Source organism: Xyrauchen texanus, chromosome 32 (assembly GCF_025860055.1).
Source record: "Xyrauchen texanus isolate HMW12.3.18 chromosome 32, RBS_HiC_50CHRs, whole genome shotgun sequence".
Classification (NCBI taxonomy): Eukaryota; Metazoa; Chordata; class Actinopteri; order Cypriniformes; family Catostomidae; genus Xyrauchen; species Xyrauchen texanus.
The window spans coordinates 17,888,435-17,908,964 of NC_068307.1; the positions used below are offsets into that span (position 1 = coordinate 17,888,435).

The window sequence follows — 20,530 nt, forward strand, 5'->3', positions numbered from 1 at the left end:
TCATGGGTGCTTTCTCCCATGCAACAAACACTGATTGACTGTGGCAATGTTCTTGTAATATAAAATCATGTGGTTCATTACACATCTCAGATCAGTTCCGAAGTGAAATGTCCACTGGCACTAAAAGCGAGTGAAATGCTCTTCCAAATAGCTGAGGTTATTAAGGTTAACGTTCTATCAAGATTTACATCAACAAAACTGACCTCTCTACCCTAATCCTTGCCTAAGACAGTAAAAAGTGGACTTAACAAACCAATAAAATTTAACAACACCCTCTCTCACACAATCTCCTCTCTTGATTTCATAGCAAGGGAAAAAAAATACGTTTTAATTTTTTAATCCTTAAATTCAATTTAATGTGAATACTTTTTACTTTCACTCAAGTTTGTTTTTGGCTAGATACTTGGACATTTAATTGAGTAAAATGTTCACTCAGTATCCATACTTTCAATTGAGGACTTTTTACACCCCTGCTGAACCTACACCACAGTCAAAGTACTGAAGAGTTCTTTTGTCTGAAAATGCTCTTGATGAAGTTCATCCTTACCATAAAGGCTTACTTGGGCCTATAATCTGTGAAGCTGCAATAAGCCTAAATGTATTGCACTAACATCTTTTTACATGTTGTAGCAGTAGCCTAATCAAGTCAGTCATCAGTCATAATGGATCTCTGCAACATGAAATATTAATGTGTGACCAGCTATATTAGCTTTCATTCTGCTGTTATGCCCATAATCTAACCATCGAGGACATCATCTCCTTGGACTATGTAGACACTCTTGATTAAGGACAATGTAAGAATGGCTGACTTCCACATTGGGTTCAAATAATTGGTGGGACCTACAATGTATTTTATCAAATAAAGTTATTAAAATACTGACAAATTAACACATTCAACCCCTTAAATGAACAAAAAGATAATGTTTCGTAAATTCATAAGCGCTGTATGGTATAATTTACAAAGAATAATTGTATTCGCAGATTAATTTACTTCCTTTCTTCTGAACAATACTATGATGACGAACACACAATTCTCCCACCTCATTTGTACCCGCCCTTCGTTTTCAACTCGTCTTATCCAATCACAAGCCACCTCGTTTCTCAGACTCAAACTGTTTTCTACAGTTGACCAATCACTGAACACATCGCTGAGGCTCCGCTCAACGAACTCCGCCATTTTGTCGCGCTTTAAGAAAACTCAGCTAAGCATCAAAGTTGAGGATCAGAGCTTGTTGTTCCTCGGTGTGCAATGGACGGGTAAGTGATGCTATATTATTATGAATGGAAAATAAGATAGACTATTCTGGCGGTATCCATCCGTCACAACCACACTAATACAACTTTAAGCTTAACAACCGTAATGCAAGTTTTTGTTGGATTGGTCATCGTCAGCCAGCGTTTTCATCACGTTACGATTAAATAAACATGTAGTTTCCACTGGTATGGGCTGTTTTGTTTGGCACGTTTTTATTTGTGTATTTCTCCAAGTTTGAATGTTTGCTTGTAGTTTGATGCATGTATTGGTGTCCGTGTATTTGCAAAAAATGAGGTAGTTGCCGATGATTTAACGTTTCCCACCAACTACTAAAAATTCAACCTAGATGACTTGTTGCATCGTATATGTGATGATTAAATGTAAAGTGATAGAAAAAAGTTAACAGCAACTTTCTTTGAAACATATAATTAGGGGGAGACGATCATCGAAAAAGATGCAAACTAACATTATTCTGTCTAATAGGCAATTTAGTAAAAAAAATAAAAATTATATATATCTGTGTGTGTGTGTGTGTGTGTGTGTGTGTGTGTGTGTGTGTGTGTGTGTGTAAATGAATGGTTGAATAGTTTGATTATGTGATGGCATTGACATCTTTTTCCCTGTGCAGCCGCCTAGAGACTGAATTGTTTCCTTTGGGATCAAGTTACGCAGAATTAGAGTAAGTCTACCTGAAATTCTACAGTTGGGTAACATTTCTAGTATGGGTGACTTTATAAATTTCTACTTAAGTCTCTTGCTTCTGTGACCTCACCATAGATTACTCTATTATTTGACTATTTGATCCAGATAAATATTAGCGTACTGTCTCTTAGCACACCCCATAGGAACCATCGTTTCAATCAAAATACAAAAGTTACTAGTTGTTGTTACTGGAAAACAGTAATTTTATTTAATTTAAATTTGTCATTAATCATTGTAGTTTTTAGTTTTTTATGAAAATTATTAAAAATATTGTTGTTGACAAACTATTGTTTTCATGGTAAAAGTCTGTTTGATTAAACCTGGATGAACCAGGCAGACGCACTGCAATATGTTACATAGAAACGAAGGGAGTTAACCACCTCAGGTATTGCGAAAACATGACCCCTGTTTTTAAGACCCCTTTGTTTGAGCTCTATTTGAATTCAGTTGTTTCCTCTCTTAGTGAAAATGTAACCTGACTTATTATTGCCACAGTTAGCTATTCATTGTTTTACACTTAAAGCTTCTTTTAAACACTAAAGATGTGTTCATATTAGTACTTTTAAGATAAAATGAGCCAGAGAAGGGATTGTGACACGGCAGTTACTGTGAGTTCATGTGAAACAGGATGTGGGGGTTAATCGTCAACCATTGACTGACCCAAAATACCACTCATATTTCTTGCTCTAAATGAGATCTGTGGGAACAAACTAGATAATGCAGTCTAGGTTCAGACTACTCTGTGATTATTCCTTTTATAGGAAAAACTTATTTTCAGCATGAGCCAAATGAAATATTCAACCCATTAGCACTAGTTAAATGGATAGTACGTCAAGGTTTATATTTAGTTAAAGGATGATCATTTTAATTGGCATAAGACAGAAAAGGTCCAGATTGTATTCTGAAATTGCATAGGTATGTTCTTTGCATTAAAGGCTTTATTTCTCTATCTTTCGTTTCATTAGGCATATATTAAAGCTGAAGTATATGTGATTTCTGCGACCTTAGCGGCTACGGAATGGATTTGCAAAAATAAACAATGTTTTCAAAACAGCTGGATTTTCCAATGGGTTTTTATAATGGGGTTTTTGAACTTGTGAGGAAAATGAGGTCTGTGGGAAACTTTTGTTGATGATACTTGGATGTTTTGTTCTTTGACTTACATACCTCAAACATGAATTTTGAATTACATACTTTTTTTTTTTTACAAATCGAATGGCGTCTTCAAAATTCATGTTTGGGGTATGAAAGATTGTAATTTATGTTGTAGAACAAAACGTCCACATTTCTTCCAAAAATGTTTACCACAGACCTTATTTTACAAAAGTTTAAAAACCCCATTATAAAGATCCAGAGGGAACCCTTGTTGAATTATCTTCCAGGTTCATCTAAAAATTGATGTCATGGCTGAACAGCTCTATTTGCCATTGGTCAAATAGAGATAGTCCCACCCCCAACTCACTCCATTGGTTGAGTAGTGTTGTTGGGGTGGGTCACTCCAAACACAGACAGGATTTTTTGTAGCGTCTCAGAGTTGCTATAAAGTTTTCAATTATTTTTTAAAATAGTTTCTGCATTTTAAGCTGGTATAGGAGAATGTATTTTAACACAGAGAAAGTAACATATTTCAGCTTTAAACAAATGCAATATGTTGGAATGGTGAAGGTTTTAAAGTCCTTGCTCTGTTTCCAATTTCTACTTTATGCTGTGTATTTTGTTTGTCTTCCCACTTCTGATTTTTTTTTTCCTTCTCTGTGTTCTTTCATTTACAGCGTTGTTCACGATATTGCAGTTGGTACAAAGGTAAGAATGTTGCTTTAAGAAGTCTCCAAACTAAACCACCAAAGGCACAATTATACTTCGGTTTTCCGCATTACTGATCTGCACGGCCCAGATTTGATCTATGCAGGCAGCCCTTCTCTGCGTTAAATGCATTCTTATTCGATTTCTGTCAAAAGAGTATTCTTTTAAAGGCAATGCGGTCGACCGGGTACCAGAAACAAAGTATACACAGGCCTTAACTTGCTGTACAACTGACTGCACATATACGTCACAGCTTGTCTTGGTTAAGTAAATGAAATCTCTTCATTTTCTTGTTTGTGTGCAATGACTCTATGTTGAGAGAATTCATAAGGCCTTTGTTACTTCCACACCTTGTGTTATCTCTTTACAGATTTGATTCTTCCTGGTGACGGGTGAATCATTTAAAAGAAAATAAAGGATTTGCAAGAACAGGCACTTTTAATAGTGTCATTGCACAGTGTGCTTTCTCAGCTTTTATATGAACATAACATTATTGTTTTGCCTGAAAGGCATTCGAAATGCCTGATATCATTGAGTTTCTAAACTATTTATGGTTCATAATAATTTCTGTTGATCGTGCCAGTTCAGCCTTCACAAGGCTTCAATTTGAACATTCCTGCTCATTCTCTCATTAAAGATTATTTCCTGTGGTATGTGGGTAGTGAGGAGGGACCCGTAGGATGTGGAACAAAAGGCTGATTCATGAGGTTCATTTAGGTTACTAGCTTGCATGTTTCAGATCATGCTGTAACATATGTAGCTTACATAAAACTTGCATTTAGCTGTCTGAGTATTACGATAGTACAGAGTAGGTCCCTTTTTCAAAGTTCAATGCTAATTAAAGAGGTTGGAAGTGAACATTTATACAAGAGAGGTTTCATAGAAACTGTTGTAAGTGACTTTCCTTTGTTCTCTCATGGCTTTTGTTTTTTCATAGGGCATTTGCAAGGTTTCAGTGCTATGCCTAAGGATACAGGATATTCAAACTTCATTTTATCTTCCTGGATTTTTTTGGGTGCATTAATAGAATGCTACGCTATTAGTGTGGTGACTTCAGCAGAAAAGAACAGTTGTTGTATTTTTTTTTTTTTAGGTAAAATTATTTATATTTTGATAAATTATGTGCACTGAAGACCAAAACATTTATTTAAAGAGGTATCGTGGGTCAATTTTGATTTGATGTTGTCTTTTAACTTGGTAATTGTTTTTTCTGGTGTTATAGATGAGCTTTAAATTGGTGTGCTTGTAGTGTGAACAGAAAACAGAGGTGACAAGCTTTCTGTTCTTTTATTGAGATTTCTACCTTGGCTAAATGAGTTGACCCATTTCAGAGACATTCCTCAGAGATTGGTTTTGGCTGTTGATATGACCAGATGAATGAAGTCTATTCATCAAATGCAAATATGTTTGCCTCATCACTCAGCACACACATGTAGCTCTTGTGTTTGTTCAGCAGTGCTGATCACAGGGAAGATGGCTGGGGGAGGTGCTAATGGGTCACACGGGGTTTGCTTGGTGCTATCAGTCTTTCTCGCTTTTAGTATCTTGTGAGCTTTGTGTGCCACAGATGCTGATTAAGGCAAGCTGACAATACCGTCTACTCCCAACATGTTACAATTAACTAATAACATGTTTTGACATATTGAGTAGTCTGGTTGCAAAGCCAGGTAGTTATTTGTGTATATATAGTCTGTACATTGACCATTACCGTTCAGTGGTTCCTATTTTTGAATGAGGCAACATAAAACTGAGATTTGGACCTATGCATATAACCTGTATGGTAAGTGTGGTAAACTGCACTAGCCTGAACAGGAATTGTGGGTGAAAGATACACCTGGGCGTGTAATGATAATAGGTCCTGTGTATTCAGTTCTGGGTTGGGTTTCAGTTACCTGCAGCACAGACACAAGATCTCCATGGTGAGTGCATTACAATCAGAGCTGCCGGGGTAATGGCCCATTTTTCTTGTTATGGTCTTCGCCCCTCCTCCTCTTCTCAACTTTTCTAATCTATTTAACTCGGTCCCATCCCATCTTGCCACACTCAATAAAACTTAAAGGAATAGTTCACCCAAAAATTCACTCATTTACTCACCCTCATCCCATCCCAGATGGGTATGACTATATTCTGCAGAACACAAAGATTTTTAGAAAAATATCTCCGCTTTGTTGGTCCATACAATGCAAGTGAATGGTGGCCATAAATCTAAAGGTCCAAAAAGCATTAAGCCTCCAGTGGTTAAATCCATATCTTCAAAAGCGATATAATGGGGTGTGAGTAAGAAAAAGATTAATATTTTAGTCTTTTCTTTTACTATAAATCTTCACTTTCAGATATGAAAGTGAAACTAAACATGCTAGACATGTGACTTTCATATGTGAAAGTGGAGATTTATAGTGTGTTTCTCACCCACACCTATCATATTGCTTTTGAAGAAATGGATATAACCAAGTCTTACAAATTACTTTCCTGTTGAGCTATTATTAAAAACGTTGCAAGCTTGTTGACAATTTTTTGGCCATTTTGCTAGAACACTTTGCTGTTAACAGGCAATTGTGTAGATCTCTGTAAGTAACAATCTGTTAAAAGCGTGTAGTTGTTTCTGAGATCATGTTTAGTTTTGTAGTAACCCTACAAAAACCTTTGTTTCTTATATAGCCTAGCTTAGTGTGTTAAGATGTCTTACCAGATGCCTGTTGTGAAGGCACCCCCTGGTGGATTACATGTGGTTCTCATTGAGTTGTTTAGCCAAAGAATTTTAATATATGGTGGGCAGGCCTGTGTATGGTTACGTGGGCTCCAGGAGGTTCTGCGGAATATGCTGATTTTACTCTAGTTCTTGTCTTATGGCAAAAGCAGACAATGAGAATATAGTTTGTCTTTATGCATCCTACTTTCTGTTACATACTTTAACCATATTGTAATGTTTGGAATCTCTGAACTTAAAGGCAACTCTGGAAAAAAAAAAGGCAATATAATAAAACCTACTTTTTGATTGTCTAAACAAAATTAAACATGGGCTGTTATTACCTCTTCATTTGACAAATGTGTCATCTTTGCTTAAAGGGATATTCTGGGTTCATTGCAAGTCAGGCTAACACTTTTATTAAGGTTTAATAAAACAAAAATGGGTACGGTATCATGAATAATGGTATTTCAAAGCAATTATTAATCTTGGTTAATTTATCAAAACACTATAATTGACTTTTGTTAGCTCATATTGCAATGTAATTGGATACAACTTTTAATGTAAAAAATGTATTGGTATATGTAGAAATGAACATTAAGATTAATTGAATGCTAGATAACAAGTGAAAGAATTGAATTTTGCCATGTTGAATTTACAAAACAAAACATAACTTGCAATAAAAATTATATATATATATATATATTTCCTAATTAATCACAATCTTTATTTGAAGGATCTCAAAATCCATTCTTAAAATCCCAATATCAATCTTTTAATATGAAATGTTAAGCACTGAGATCCTTTCACTGTGTGTTGTTTGGTTTGGCTCATTCTGTGCAATATTTGTCCAGAGACAATATCCACACAATCCATTTGTCATTGAGAATGTCTCTTTTAAATCCCTTTCCCTTCTTTACAGTTAGTTGTTGGTCAGAAAAAAAAAGAAACATTTCATTATAATATTCACTTGACCAAAACAAAACATGGAACTCGTTGTTTTCTTAAAGATTTAGCATTTGTTCCACAAATCCAGATATCAATGTAAATACTTGTAAGTTGAACTAATTGTGCATGTAAACAATAAACATGCTGGCCTAACGGTGTAGTTTGGCTTACATGTCTATTGTTTAAACATTCATATACTGTCTACCAAAATAATTAAAAACTAATGATACATTTAAAAAAAAGAATATTTCTCAATTTACCAAGTTAGAAGATCACCTGTCCTGTATGATGTTATTAAAAAACAGCTTTAGTCTGTTCTAATTTCGAATTTCATAGCTCATTTTGCCTGGTGTTGCTTTAAGTTGTTGTTGAATAAATATCATAAAAGATTTTTCTACTGTATAAAAATTATATTCCTTAATATGTATTTAAATAATATTTAGCCACAAGTACACATCTTTGGTTTTGTGTTGATGAAGGGGTACTCAAGCTTTACTGATGGTGCTGTGGGGGTATTTATGGCTAAAAAGATTGAGTACAGCCTTAATGTAAAGTGTTACAAAAAAAAGATAAGAGCAGTTAAAAAGAAAAATACAATATAAAGACGTATATCATAAAGTAGGCCAGTTAATGCAAATAATATACAGTATATAAACTTTGAAAATGGTACATTTCCAGAGGTTTAGTTGTATTCACATTGTCATCTTTCACATGAACATGCTTTCTTAGTAGAGGAAAGTATGTAACAGAGGAAATGCTAGATTCAGTCAGGCCACTTATTCCTCTCAATCGGCGACCCGTAAATGTAATGCCAACCCTCTCCCCACAGTCTACTGAGATCTCTTGTTTCATTACGGGATTCTGGTGAGGGTGGAGGGTGTCTTTAGTGGCTGATCTCTGACCCCACCCGCCCCTAAGGCTGTACTGTTTGCACAAGAAGGCTGGAAGTTGTCACATTGTCCATTTCCTGCATTCAGTTTTTGCTGTTTTAAACTTGTCCTTATTTGGACATCATGCTATATTTATGTGCCTCTTGTTAGCAATCACGATAAAAGTAGGATAGTATTTAAATCTGTTTGTGTTCATATCTGAGTATTAAAACTTTGTTCACTATCCATCTGCCACCCAGTTTCAAATAACTTTGTTTATACTGTCGGTTTTTAGGTTTGCAAAGTAAAAAATAAAATGGTATTAGACACATTTTGATCTAGAGCTTTTATTTTTTTCCAGAGAGGATCTGACGAGCTGTTCTCCTGTGTTTCCAGCGGCCCTTATATCATGAGCTCAGCAGGTATACGCTCTTTACACTTTGTTTTCCTTATTAGATGTTTAGAGTTTTGTCCCAGCAATGTGGCCTGATCATCTGCTCTCCTCACAGCCATTGGCAACGACAGCAAGAAGTTCAAAGGGGACATTAGAAGTCCCAGCATTCCGTCCCGAGTTATACATGTCCGTAAGCTCCCCAATGACATCAACGAAGCTGAGGTCATCTCCCTGGGCCTTCCGTTTGGCAAAGTCACCAATCTGCTCATGCTGAAGGGAAAGAACCAGGTACTATTCCCTCTCTTTTCATAAAACTCAGCATTGGCTTGTAATCGTAAAATGATTGGAAATAACATATTCATCTGCTAAACACTAGGAGTTTGCATTTATGAAATCTTTAAAGCTCTGCCTGAACTTAAAAAAACATTAGCTGTTTTGAAATACAGAGTAAGGTGCCTACATAGGCAACATCATAAGTGTGCTCATGATGATCTTGCTACCTTGTTTTGGCCATAGTATTAAAATGGTTTAATCTAAGAAAAATGCACTACTTCACACAACATTTCTGTACTTTATGTATTATTTTGTGCTTATTAGAGTACCAAGGAACACTATTTGTGTGGCATGCATGAGTGACCATTAACAAAGTTGCTTGCCATGAAGAGTGTTTCAATTCAATCATTTAGAAAGTTACATTTCTGTTAAGATGCCTTAGAAGGTAGCTGCCAATGTAGAGAGTAAACAGTGAGGCAGCTTATTAGGCTTTGGTTTGTAGCAGTCCGGTTGTAGCAAATATTTTTCCTCAACTAAAGGCAAATTGCAAATTTTCTTTTTTGCTTAGGCTTTCTTGGAAATGAACACAGAAGAGGCAGCACAGACAATGGTTACTTACTACTCCTCCGTAACGCCAGTCATCAGAAATCATCCCATCTACATGCAGTACTCTAACCACAAAGAGCTGAAAACAGACAACTCCCCAAACCAAGTGGTATGTGCTTAAAATAAAAAAGAGCCGCTTTCTCTCCAGCACATATGTCATGTACACTGCTGTGTGTGCCTTTTCATTACTGAAAGAGTGAATCATTTGTAAATAGTTTTTACGTAAATAAAGACTGCAGAATTTCATAATGATGATTTATTTGGAGCAGCTGCTCACTTTTTGATTGTACGAATGGAGAGTCTGGTTTGCTCTTTGCTGTGCATCTTATTTTCTTTGTGGCTGCATTTTCCACACCACACATTTTCTTTCACAACTCTCTAAACATAGTTTATATGCTGCTAAAGTCCTTTAGCAGCAAATTCCACAGCTGCAGCCCATCAGTGCTCATTTGGAGGATTGTTTTAATTTGCTTTGCTCTGTCGTTCTGTTTTGAGTAAACACAGAAATGTAGCTAATGACAATTACGTGATGTTTTGTTTGGAATATTCCGCTGACAAATCACATATCACTTGTTCAAACAGTCCTTTATAGGAATGTAATCTATCATTTACAATTTTTCCTTCTTGAAACAAGCAGGAAAGTGGCACCCTTCTTATAATCTCCTGTCTATTTCTGTGACTACAGAGGGCACAGGCAGCACTGCAGGCAGTGAATGCTGTCCAGTCAGGTGGGATGTCCATAGCTGGTGTTGACCCATCCGGTATGAGCGGTCCCAGCCCTGTCCTGAGAGTCATTGTTGAAAACCTCTTCTACCCAGTGACCCTCGATGTTCTTCACCAGGTATAAAGTTCCTCTAGTACTCCTGCTCTTGATACATTTAACTCTTGGCGGTGCATTAAGGATTATGGTTGTTTCATATTAAAATATGTGGAATTGTTCCTCAACAGATCTTCTCCAAGTTTGGCACAGTGTTGAAGTTGATCACCTTCACCAAAAACAATCAGTTTCAAACTCTCCTGCAGTTTGCGGATGGTCTCACTGCACAGCATGCCAAGCTGGTGAGTGGCACCATCTGTTAATAGTAATTTTATGCTGGCTTACACAAACTAGACTCCTTCCTACCTATTTGTTTTCTTTGATTCACGCTGTCAAAGTGATTTCATGGAGCTCTTTTTTTTCTTCCTTAGGCCCTGGATGGACAAAACATCTACAATGGCTGCTGCACTCTGCGTATCAGTTTCTCCAAACTAACCAGCTTAAATGTAAAGTACAATAACGACAAGAGTCGCGACTACACACGGCCAGACCTGCCCACGGGGGACAGCCAGCCCTCTGTTGAGCATCACCCCATGGCTGCCTTTGGTAAGTACAGACACAGTCTGCCTATTTTAGCTGTAACTACACCTCAAAGTGTATGAATTAACTTTCCTCACCTAATAATTTGCAGCTACTCCCGGGATCATCTCTGCTGCACCATATCCGGGAGCTCACGCCTTTCCACCGGCTTTTGCTATCCAGCAGGCTGCAGGTACAGCATTATGCTGCTCACATCTGTAAACGACATCTTGTCTTTTGCATATATTTTTGAATTCTTATGTACTTTAATGTGCAACAGAAGAATTACTCTTTCTTTTAGGGTACACCCTGTCTGGGGTTCCAGGAGCCCTGGCCTCATTAGCCATCCCTGGAGCAGCAGCGGCTGCTGCAGCTGCCAGCAGAATGGGCTTCCCTGCCTTCCCTGGCAGCCATTGCGTCATGCTGGTCAGCAACCTGAACCCTGAGGTTAGCACTTCTCACATCTTATTCATCTCTGATGCAATAAGTTGTCGGTGTCTACCTAAACATCTTGGATAAAGGGGGTTTTGGAGTTAGCTGATGTTAAAAAAAAAAGAAAAAAGAAAATACAACATTTATGGCAGAAGTCAATATTGTGCCTTTAGGTCCTTCAAAGGACATGTACTGTTAAAGACATCCCAGGTGTTACGCTATGATAACAGGAAAACATTTTATCCTTGATTTACACCTACCCTTCCTGTGCCAAGGATTTAAAATGTTAGTTTTAAATGTATTGTGTTCTTGCATATTTCCAGTGTTTTCCCTAGAATTGTTTTCAGCAGCAGTGCTAATGTACGCATGTCCACGAGCCCACAATACCAGACCCGTATTGAAGCGTTTAGGGGCAGGAATAGCTTAAAACAACCCTAGAATCATTATATGGGTTATTCATGTTCACCTTGTCATGTGTGTGTTTATTTACTGGGAGCTTTTGACACTTGAAGGGCTCTGGAATAGCTGTTGTAAAAACTGTCAAATAACAAAATGCCTCAATGCTGAAAATGATGTGTAATATTTGTAGTAAATGCAAATATATAATATAAACCACTGGTGATTACAATCTTTGGGGGTTCTCAGCCCCCAATGACACTATAAGATGTACAAATTTAATGGTTTCCACTCTGTTGCATAGTTGGTGTTTATATGTATTTTTTACTTCATCATTTACATCATTTCAGCTAGCATTAAGGAGTTAATTAACTCTAGATGAAGTTTCTCTGTGTCTTTCAGCAGAGTGTTTAAACACCATAAGCGTTTTCCCCACAAATGACAACAAAGCATAGCTAACATTTTGTGAACTGTTGTGGATGAATATACGAAGACAACAATATTAGCCTTAAAATAAGAAATTCAATGACTATTGTAATGTCATCTTATTCCTAATTCATCCAGCTATTTTCTTTCCTTGTTGAATGAGATGTAAACTAACGGCATACCACCACCTCTCCTTCAGTTGGTCAACAGATCCTGATCCTTGCTCTTTCAGTGAAGGGGGCATATTCGATTAGTGGGTAAAGTTAATGTTATGCTCCTTCACAGCCCGCACGAATGCTTTTCACTCACGCTGTAGTCAGTCTTTAGAGGCACGAAAAGCCATCAGAGCAGTCTCGTGCTTCAAACTAGAGCTAATTAGCTTCGAAAGGAAAAGAAATGGGAGTCAGTGTATGGATGTGAACAAGAACGATTCATTCACTTTTAAGATTTGTTCAAAAAGACTGATTTGTTCACAAACAAAACATAACTACTGCTCACAGTGTGGACACATGGTGCACCACTGCTGAATACATATAGGGAAAACGCTGCTGTTTATAATTATCCAAAAGTGCTTAAAATTCATACATCTAGTTTGTATCTTTGAGTTTGTGATTGTCATTCAGTAAATGAAGTGTGCAGGGGACAAAAGGCTGTTACTTAGTGTTTCCATTAACAGGGGCTGTTCATCATTTAGCGCAAGTGTCCTCGCCCTTCTTCCAGTACTCAGTTTTATTATTTCTTTCTCTAACATCCCCCAGTTTCACATAAACAGATGCCATTCAGTTGAGCTTTATTCTGTTTTTTTGTGTTGCTTCCATTTGAATATTTTGCTGCTTTACTTCATGTTTCACTCATCCTTTCAAAAATTATACAAGAGTAAAATTGTGAAATTGTATTTTCTGAAGGTCTGTTGCACTGACGGTAAAAATAATATTTTTTTTATGTTGATTTATTTGTAAATTTCATGATTTTTAAAACTGCCAATTATAAAGGAATGGTTATAATTCTATAATTTACACACCATTAAGTCGTTATCTCGTCCTTGGAACACAAAATATGTGTAGCAGAATGCCCTGGCTGCTCTTTTCAATACAATGAACCTTTAAAAGTGTTAACCTTAAAAAAATGGGGAGGGGGTCTAGTAGTGTAATTTTTCGTTCATTTATTTATTTTTTTCCTTTTTTTAACAGACCAATGGAAAATGCATTTACACATGTTTAGTATTGAACAGACTTATTCATGTTGAAAATTAATACATTATTTGTTTACTACAGTAACTAATTGCTAGAATATTATGTTGCTGGTGAAGTTTCTTTGTTAACTTCAGCACTATATTTACTTTGTATTTCTTTATGTATACTGACCTTGTTTTTTACCTCCCTTTTTTTCTCCAATTTCTTTCCCTCCCCCATTCCCCATTCCTCTTTTTTTGTTTTTGAAACCTTGTTCTCCTTTGCCAACTGGCTGCACGCACCATATGTATCTCCCTACTGATCTGGTCAAACAATTACACAATCCAACATTATCCCACAATCGCACACAAACATTAAATCAAACATACAAACATCTCTTCCTCTCCCCCCCACCCCTCTCCCTACCCTCTCTCTATGCTCAAACCATTAACCATCTTCATGATCCAACCATCGTTTTTTGCCATTTCCCGTGGAACTGCCTCGCTGCCTCGGATATGTTGAACCTCCACTCTGCCTCCGATCTTTACCTGTCTCTTCCTCCTCCGCTGCCCCCCTCTGCTGTCCTTTAAAGAGAGTTACGCCCCACTGCCTCTTTATTCTCTTCGGTATGTCATCCTTTAGCATCTTTATTTGTCACTCATTTGTTCTCTGTTTAATTTGTTTTGATTTCCTCACGGCATTGGTGAGGCCCAATTCTTTTGAGTGCCTTGCTTGTTTTCTGCAGTATTTGGTGTGTTGAGATGAAAACATGTCATGGAAAACTGCAGCCTTCACTTTAAAAAACAACATATCCTTGAAAAATAGATGCAAGGCTGCAGTTTTATATGACCTTACAAAACAAATTGTCACCTTGTAAAATGCTGCATGCTTTTGAAAACTGTTCCTCTTTACCTTTTATTGCATGTCATTTGGAGAAATGCTGTTTAAAATACTTGGTTAATAGTCAAGACTCCTGCTATTTTAGAAGCTCATCCTTTTGTTTTTTGGATAAGCAACATTTTCATCCCCCTCTAAAACTTTCTTTCAGTTCTTTTTATGATCTCAATCAGGCTGCCTCAGATATTCTGTTTCCATACTCAAAAGATCTAATAAAAAATAAATATTCAAACTCCTTCTGAAACTCCCCTTTAACTCTACTCTTCACTAAGAATATATTTTCTGTGCAGTGCAGTCTTTTCTTTAAAAAATAAATGTTTTAACAAAAAACAGTTAGTGCAACAGTCCCCACCCCCAAACAGACATTAGTTGAAATTAGGATTTTATAGTGGCACTTTTTGTAGTGTACTCTGAAAAGCATGTGATGGTGTGATTTATAAAAGAGTATCTTGATTGTGAACATAAGTTTTTATAGCGCTCTGGCTAGTTTTGATAAGAGTGTGATTTGATTGTAACATGCTTCTTGTGTAGCTGACATGACCTTTCCTGTTTTTAGGTGTATATGGGGACGTAATGAGAGTGAAAATCATGTTCAACAAGAAGGAGAACGCTCTCATACAGATGTCTGATGGGACGCAGGCCCAGCTTGGTAAACAGCCTTAAAATGACAATTAAATGCTTAGAATCATGGGGTGCTTTCACACTAGCACTTTTCGTGCACACCAGAGTTCGAATGATTACAAAGTTTGGGTGGTATGAACGCTGTTTTTCAAACTCTGGTGCGCACTTTCAAACCACACCCGAGTCCACTTGAACAGGTGATTCATGTGAACCAAGCTCCCGATTGCAATTTTAATGCATTTCTCATACCAGCTTGTGTCCAAATAAATCACCTTCAGAGAGCAGCTCACAGTCTTCACATCTTGCGGCAGACAAACGCTAATATTAATCACATTGCATATTCGATGCATCCCTGGCTGACAAACATTATTGTCATTTTGTGCATGTAAAGTTTTGGTGGTAAATCCAAGAAATGAATACTTCAAAAACACAGTGAAGCTGAAGTCTTCTTGAGTTGTTGCCTAGTCACAGTAGTAAACCACTGCCGTTTGTACTCACGTTGTTAACGTTATCGACTGCGGTTCAGACCCAAAAATGATGTGAACAGAGACCAGTGGGGGGAGGGGAAGGAAACAAACAGTCCAAGCAATCAAACCAACTGTGAAAGCACCCATACTCAAGGAGCAGGCAAGCATGTAGTATCTGTGCCACTGAATGATATTGCAAAAATAAACTATAATTATAATGTCTTTGAATAGGCTTCTCACCTGCAGTTGCTCCATTAGTCAGATAGTCCCGCCCTCAACTCATGCCATTGGTTGAGGAACATTGTTGGGGCAGATCTAAGCGAGTTCCTCAAAGCAAACAGAAATTTTTATAGCGTGACACGATGACTACATTTAAATGTACATGAGAAAGCGGTTTATTAAGAGAAAACAGCGTTCTGGTTGACAAACACTGTATAAGCAGCATACTCTTTACTCCAAATACATGCGGCTCGGTCAGTAAGCATGTAACAATTATTTTGTAAATAAACATGAAATCCGAGGAGTTTTTTTTTTTTATTCCCCATGGCTTCGCTTAATTTCCAGATATTCACGATGAGTTGTTGTGTATGTTTTCTTAACTTTGCATCGTGACTTGCTGTGGAATTGCACTGCAATTGTGTGGTTTCCCTCTTACTCTTCACTCTGGGATTTCCCCCAATGTACGAGAGCATATATACGAACGTGAGGGATTATTTTACATTTGTGTATACATGGTATAGTTTATTGTGCATGGGATTTCCCCACTACTCTCCCCTCTAGAAATATTTAATTCTTTCCACTTTTGTAAATTGATGTTGGGCTGGGTGTTTACAGTTTTCGAGAAAATGCACCTATGAATGGTTACTTATGAGTTGACTCTGCATATTAAGCTGGGATTGAAGAAAGTATTTTAACAGAAAAAGATACATACTTCAGCTTTAGCATACTTCAAATTTACTCTGGGCCTTTCTAAAACCGCTCCCTATTTCAGTGTTAAAGAGCAACATGCAGGTTGGACACCCCTATATAGCATAGTGTATGTTGATGATAAAACAACTAGATTTTCTGAACTGGAGTAATATATATTTAGCCATTAACGATATTTTGAGATAAATTGTGATAAAATAACTTCAGCGTCTATAAAGCACTAACCGGAAGTGACGATGGGCTGAGGAGTCTGGTCAAGTTCAAGCTCAGGTTACAATGGATGCTGAATGAAGAAACCGAGTTCTCGGTGTGGGCGAACATGCCTATGATGGCCCACAGGCCTATAATTATGAGCAAATTAAGAGTTAAAATAATTAAAAGTAAGACTTACTCTGCTAAGTCCTCGTTTTCGTTGCACAAAATGTCTGCTAACGTTAGCACTTTGTCCTCCAGTCCAGCCCGCGCCAAAATCCGGTGTACACTTTGACGGTGGACTTGATTCCATTTCAATGGACTTGACAGCATCAGTAATCAGCCTCACGTGGTCCTTACTCCGAAATCCCATCCGAGACTCCAACAAATCTCCAGGTCGATAATTCTCCGGAGTGAAATGTGCGCCACAAACGACCGAGTGTGTGGTAACAGACGCGGCAGTGAAGTCTGCTCTCTTCACCTGCACAAAACGCACTCAAGACCGAAAAGCCTTGTTTTTTCTAGAAGGAAAATGATGGACACGATGTCCTGACAGGCTGGAATTCGTGCAACCAGCACAAACACAATAATTTACCATTATGGCTTCTCTAAAACTTTCTGTACTGCTCTAACTACATCAACACCCACAATGAGAGCTGACCATGAGCTCTTTTGTTTGCCTCAGCCCTACGTCATATGACGCGTTGATAGCGGGAAAGGCGTATTCCAGAGCCTAGCACATTTTCATCAAAATCTCTACATCAAATGAGATTTCATTAGTAATTTCTACATATGTGTTTTTAAAAGACCTCTGCAGACAATATAAAGTATTAATTCAGTTATAAATTCAACCTGCATGTTGCTCTTTAAGTATACTGCCTAGGGCATTTACCATAATGTGCAGATTCATTTGATTTGGAACTAATGAGTGAAATGAGATGTCCTTTATATCTTCAATAAAGAGGTTTTCAGTGTGTATATTTTTTATATGCTTTGTATTTCAGCGATGAGCCATCTGAATGGGCAGAAGTTATATGGCAGGCCCCTGCGTGTTACCCTGTCCAAACACACAGCTGTCCAGATGCCACGGGAAGGGCATGAGGACCAGGGTCTCACCAAAGACTACAGCAACTCTCCTCTCCATCGCTTCAAGAAGCCAGGCTCCAAAAACTATTCTAACATCTTTCCTCCCTCCTCCACACTTCATTTGTCTAACATACCGTGAGTTTTTACAAACCCCAGCTCCTTGTTTCATAAGCTTTTTATTATTTAAAAAATAATTATCATATCTCACCTCTAACTTATACCTCCGTTTAAGACCTTCCATTGTTGAGGATGAGCTCAAGATTCTCTTTGCTAGCAATGGTGCTCTGGTCAAGAACTTCAAGTTCTTTCAGTAAGTGTGTTTTCCTTCACCGTTATCATACTGTTTATAGACTTTCTTTAGTACTTTAGGTAAACATTTTTGCAGAAATACTAAGATGCTAACTAACATGCTAAATCCTAATCGATCAACTTCCAGGAAGGATCGCAAGATGGCCCTGATTCAGATGGGTTCAGTGGAGGAAGCAATCGAGTCTCTTATTCAGTTCCACAACCATGACCTCGGAGAGAACCACCATCTCAGGGTTTCCTTTTCCAAATCCACCATTTGAGAAAACTGGGGCTGGAGTGGCCAGTCACTTATACACCTTAATGTGTCTTATCCACAAAGCTCACTTCCATCATTGCAAACTTTTTATTTAAAAGGTATTTTAGTCTTTAGTTTTTGTTTTAATATTTACATGTTTTAATATTTTACTTGAGGTTTTAGAACAGTTGTATTATTAGTCTAGTTCACAAGTTCATTTGTTTTCATAACTGTAGGTGTCAATCCATCTTTTTTTGTTTTCAGTTTTCTGAAAGCCTTAAACTGATTTTATGTAGATGCAGAGGGAAAACACTATAGGCCTTTGATTCCATAATGTACCATTTGTGCCTTACTGCTCCAAATTTCCAGAACCTCAATCAAACATCTGCCACTAATGTTGGCAAATCTGTAGTTTACAATCAATTTCGTGCCCTCAGGCAAACATTCTTGCTCCCAGGAGACTTGGATAATTGCATCAGGCTTATGGTACAGGCCTTAAACTCTGCACATCTGCATAATGTATCTCCCAGTTGGGTGTACCTTTCATATTCTCCAGCTTTAGCATTTTTACTGTATCTTTAGACAGAGAATGTTTACAAGCATTACTTCAAATGTATGCAATCGTATGTGTATAAACCCAGTAGTGAAGTAATGCCTGGATTTGCATTGTTTTTAGACTTTGGGACATTGCATGTTGGTTTTTGTCAGTGGATCATTAACCACTGTCTGTTTACTGTTTGTCCTGTTCTTTGTGTAGATGTTTAGTGTTGGGCTTCTTGTTATTATTTGTGATATAGCAGATTATTTAAGCTATTCTACTTAAAGCCCCATGTATTTTTTGTTTTCATGTTCCTGTGTGTACACTACAGCTTGAAACCAAAGCCTTTCCTCTGTTAAACTTCAAAAGGGTAATCCTGTCACCTTTTAGTCTCAAATGACAAAAGGCATGTACATTTTTTTTTTTCGTGGTGGTAAAGAGTGGCATTGACACTCGGAGGGGCAATGTCGGTCCCTTGGCAGAGAACTCTCTGTGTGATTGTGCACATCACATTAGGATAAATGCTCATAAGTCTTAAATCAAACGTAATTGCCTTCTGTGACCTTTTGTAAATAATACGTTTTGGCCTTTATTGTCCCAATAGAGAATTTGTTTTTGAAATCTAAAAAAGTGCCTTTTTAAATAAACAATGTCCTGGCAGACACTTTGCAGTCCATCTTAGAGACATTCTGCTGCAGCTTTTAAAATGTGTTTTATGAAAGGCCTGTTAGGGGCACGCAGGAACTTACAGTCCAAATATGGCACTGATTTGGACCAGAGTATATACAAAAAACATGCCTATGATAAATGTGTTTATATCATATTCCTGGCAATGTGTCCATAATTGATAGGATCAAGTTATTTTTCCTTAATTTTTAATGTCTCACAAGGTTGTGTTTGTCCCCTCCCCCTCTGTTCACATAATTTTCTTATATGTAGGGGACCAATTTTAAAAACCAGGTTGAGAAACCTAAAAAACATAGGAGGTGCTATAAAATCCAAATATGTTTGTCACTTTAAAAATGGAAAAGTGACTAAAGAAAAAAAAGCTGACCATCTTTTGAAATAATTTCATTCTTTACAGTGGCTGGATAAAGCCTCATGCATTCCTGCACAACATTTAAAAAAACCCTCAATTTACAACATCCGCCTTAGATTATGAAGTGTTTTTCTTATAGTGAACATGAGGTGTAAATACTATTTTTGTATCACAATGTTAAAAGTTATTGGTTTTTATATCCGTGGGAACATGTATATTTTGATTACGGCTACAGACCATCAGCATGCATGAAAATAGTTCAAGAAGAAAGTGGTTAAAATATGGATTACACTGCTTTGAGCTTCTTTATTTCGTACTTCATGACATTCCTAGTTGTACTTTGTACTATGTATTTTGCCTTCAATAAATATTTGTTTACTCAAGTCACTGCATGGTGTTCATGTGTCAGAAAACAAGGACCTGTTGTTACTACTGCTTAGCATGTGACTATGCTAAAGTCACATGATGACCTGTAGACTACAAACATAGTTGACACTGTATAAGGTAGTCTGAGATGATGAAAGTGATAAATCTTTTAAAAATCTAGTTTCAAACTAATGTATGAAGTTTGTGGAAATGTAATATTTGTGTCCACGTTGGTTTCAAAGATTTTTGAAAAATATGGCATTTTCCCAAAAAAATTAATCCAGGTTAATATACAGCTCATGGAAATAAAAAATTATCTCAAAATATTAGAATAAAGAATTTACAATACAGAAATTTCAACCTTCTGAAAAGAATGTTCATTTATGCTCTCAATACTTGGCTCCTTTTGAACGAATTACTGCAAATAATTATTGGCCAGTGGTCCAAAGTCCTCTTTTTAGATGAAAGTACATTTTGCATTTAATCTGGAAATCAATATCCCAGAGTCTTGCGGAAGACTGGAGAAGTGCAGAATCCATGTTGCTGAAGTCCAGT

The 20,530-nt window shown here is 37.1% G+C and overlaps 1 protein-coding gene across 1 annotated transcript; it reads left to right on the forward strand.

Moving 5' to 3' along the window:
• Positions 1–1,163: 1,163 nt before the first annotated feature.
• On the forward strand, positions 1,164–19,987 carry ptbp1b (polypyrimidine tract binding protein 1b). The gene is made up of 16 exons (XM_052101417.1): positions 1,164–1,257; positions 1,884–1,934; positions 3,730–3,760; positions 8,625–8,685; positions 8,773–8,945; positions 9,499–9,645; positions 10,222–10,377; positions 10,485–10,595; positions 10,725–10,899; positions 10,985–11,065; positions 11,174–11,319; positions 13,891–13,924; positions 14,752–14,844; positions 17,407–17,623; positions 17,721–17,798; positions 17,925–19,987. The coding sequence occupies exons 1-16, from the start codon at positions 1,250–1,252 to the stop codon at positions 18,055–18,057; spliced, it is 1,695 nt and encodes a 564-aa protein (XP_051957377.1). The 5' UTR covers positions 1,164–1,249; the 3' UTR covers positions 18,058–19,987.
• Positions 19,988–20,530: the final 543 nt, after the last annotated feature.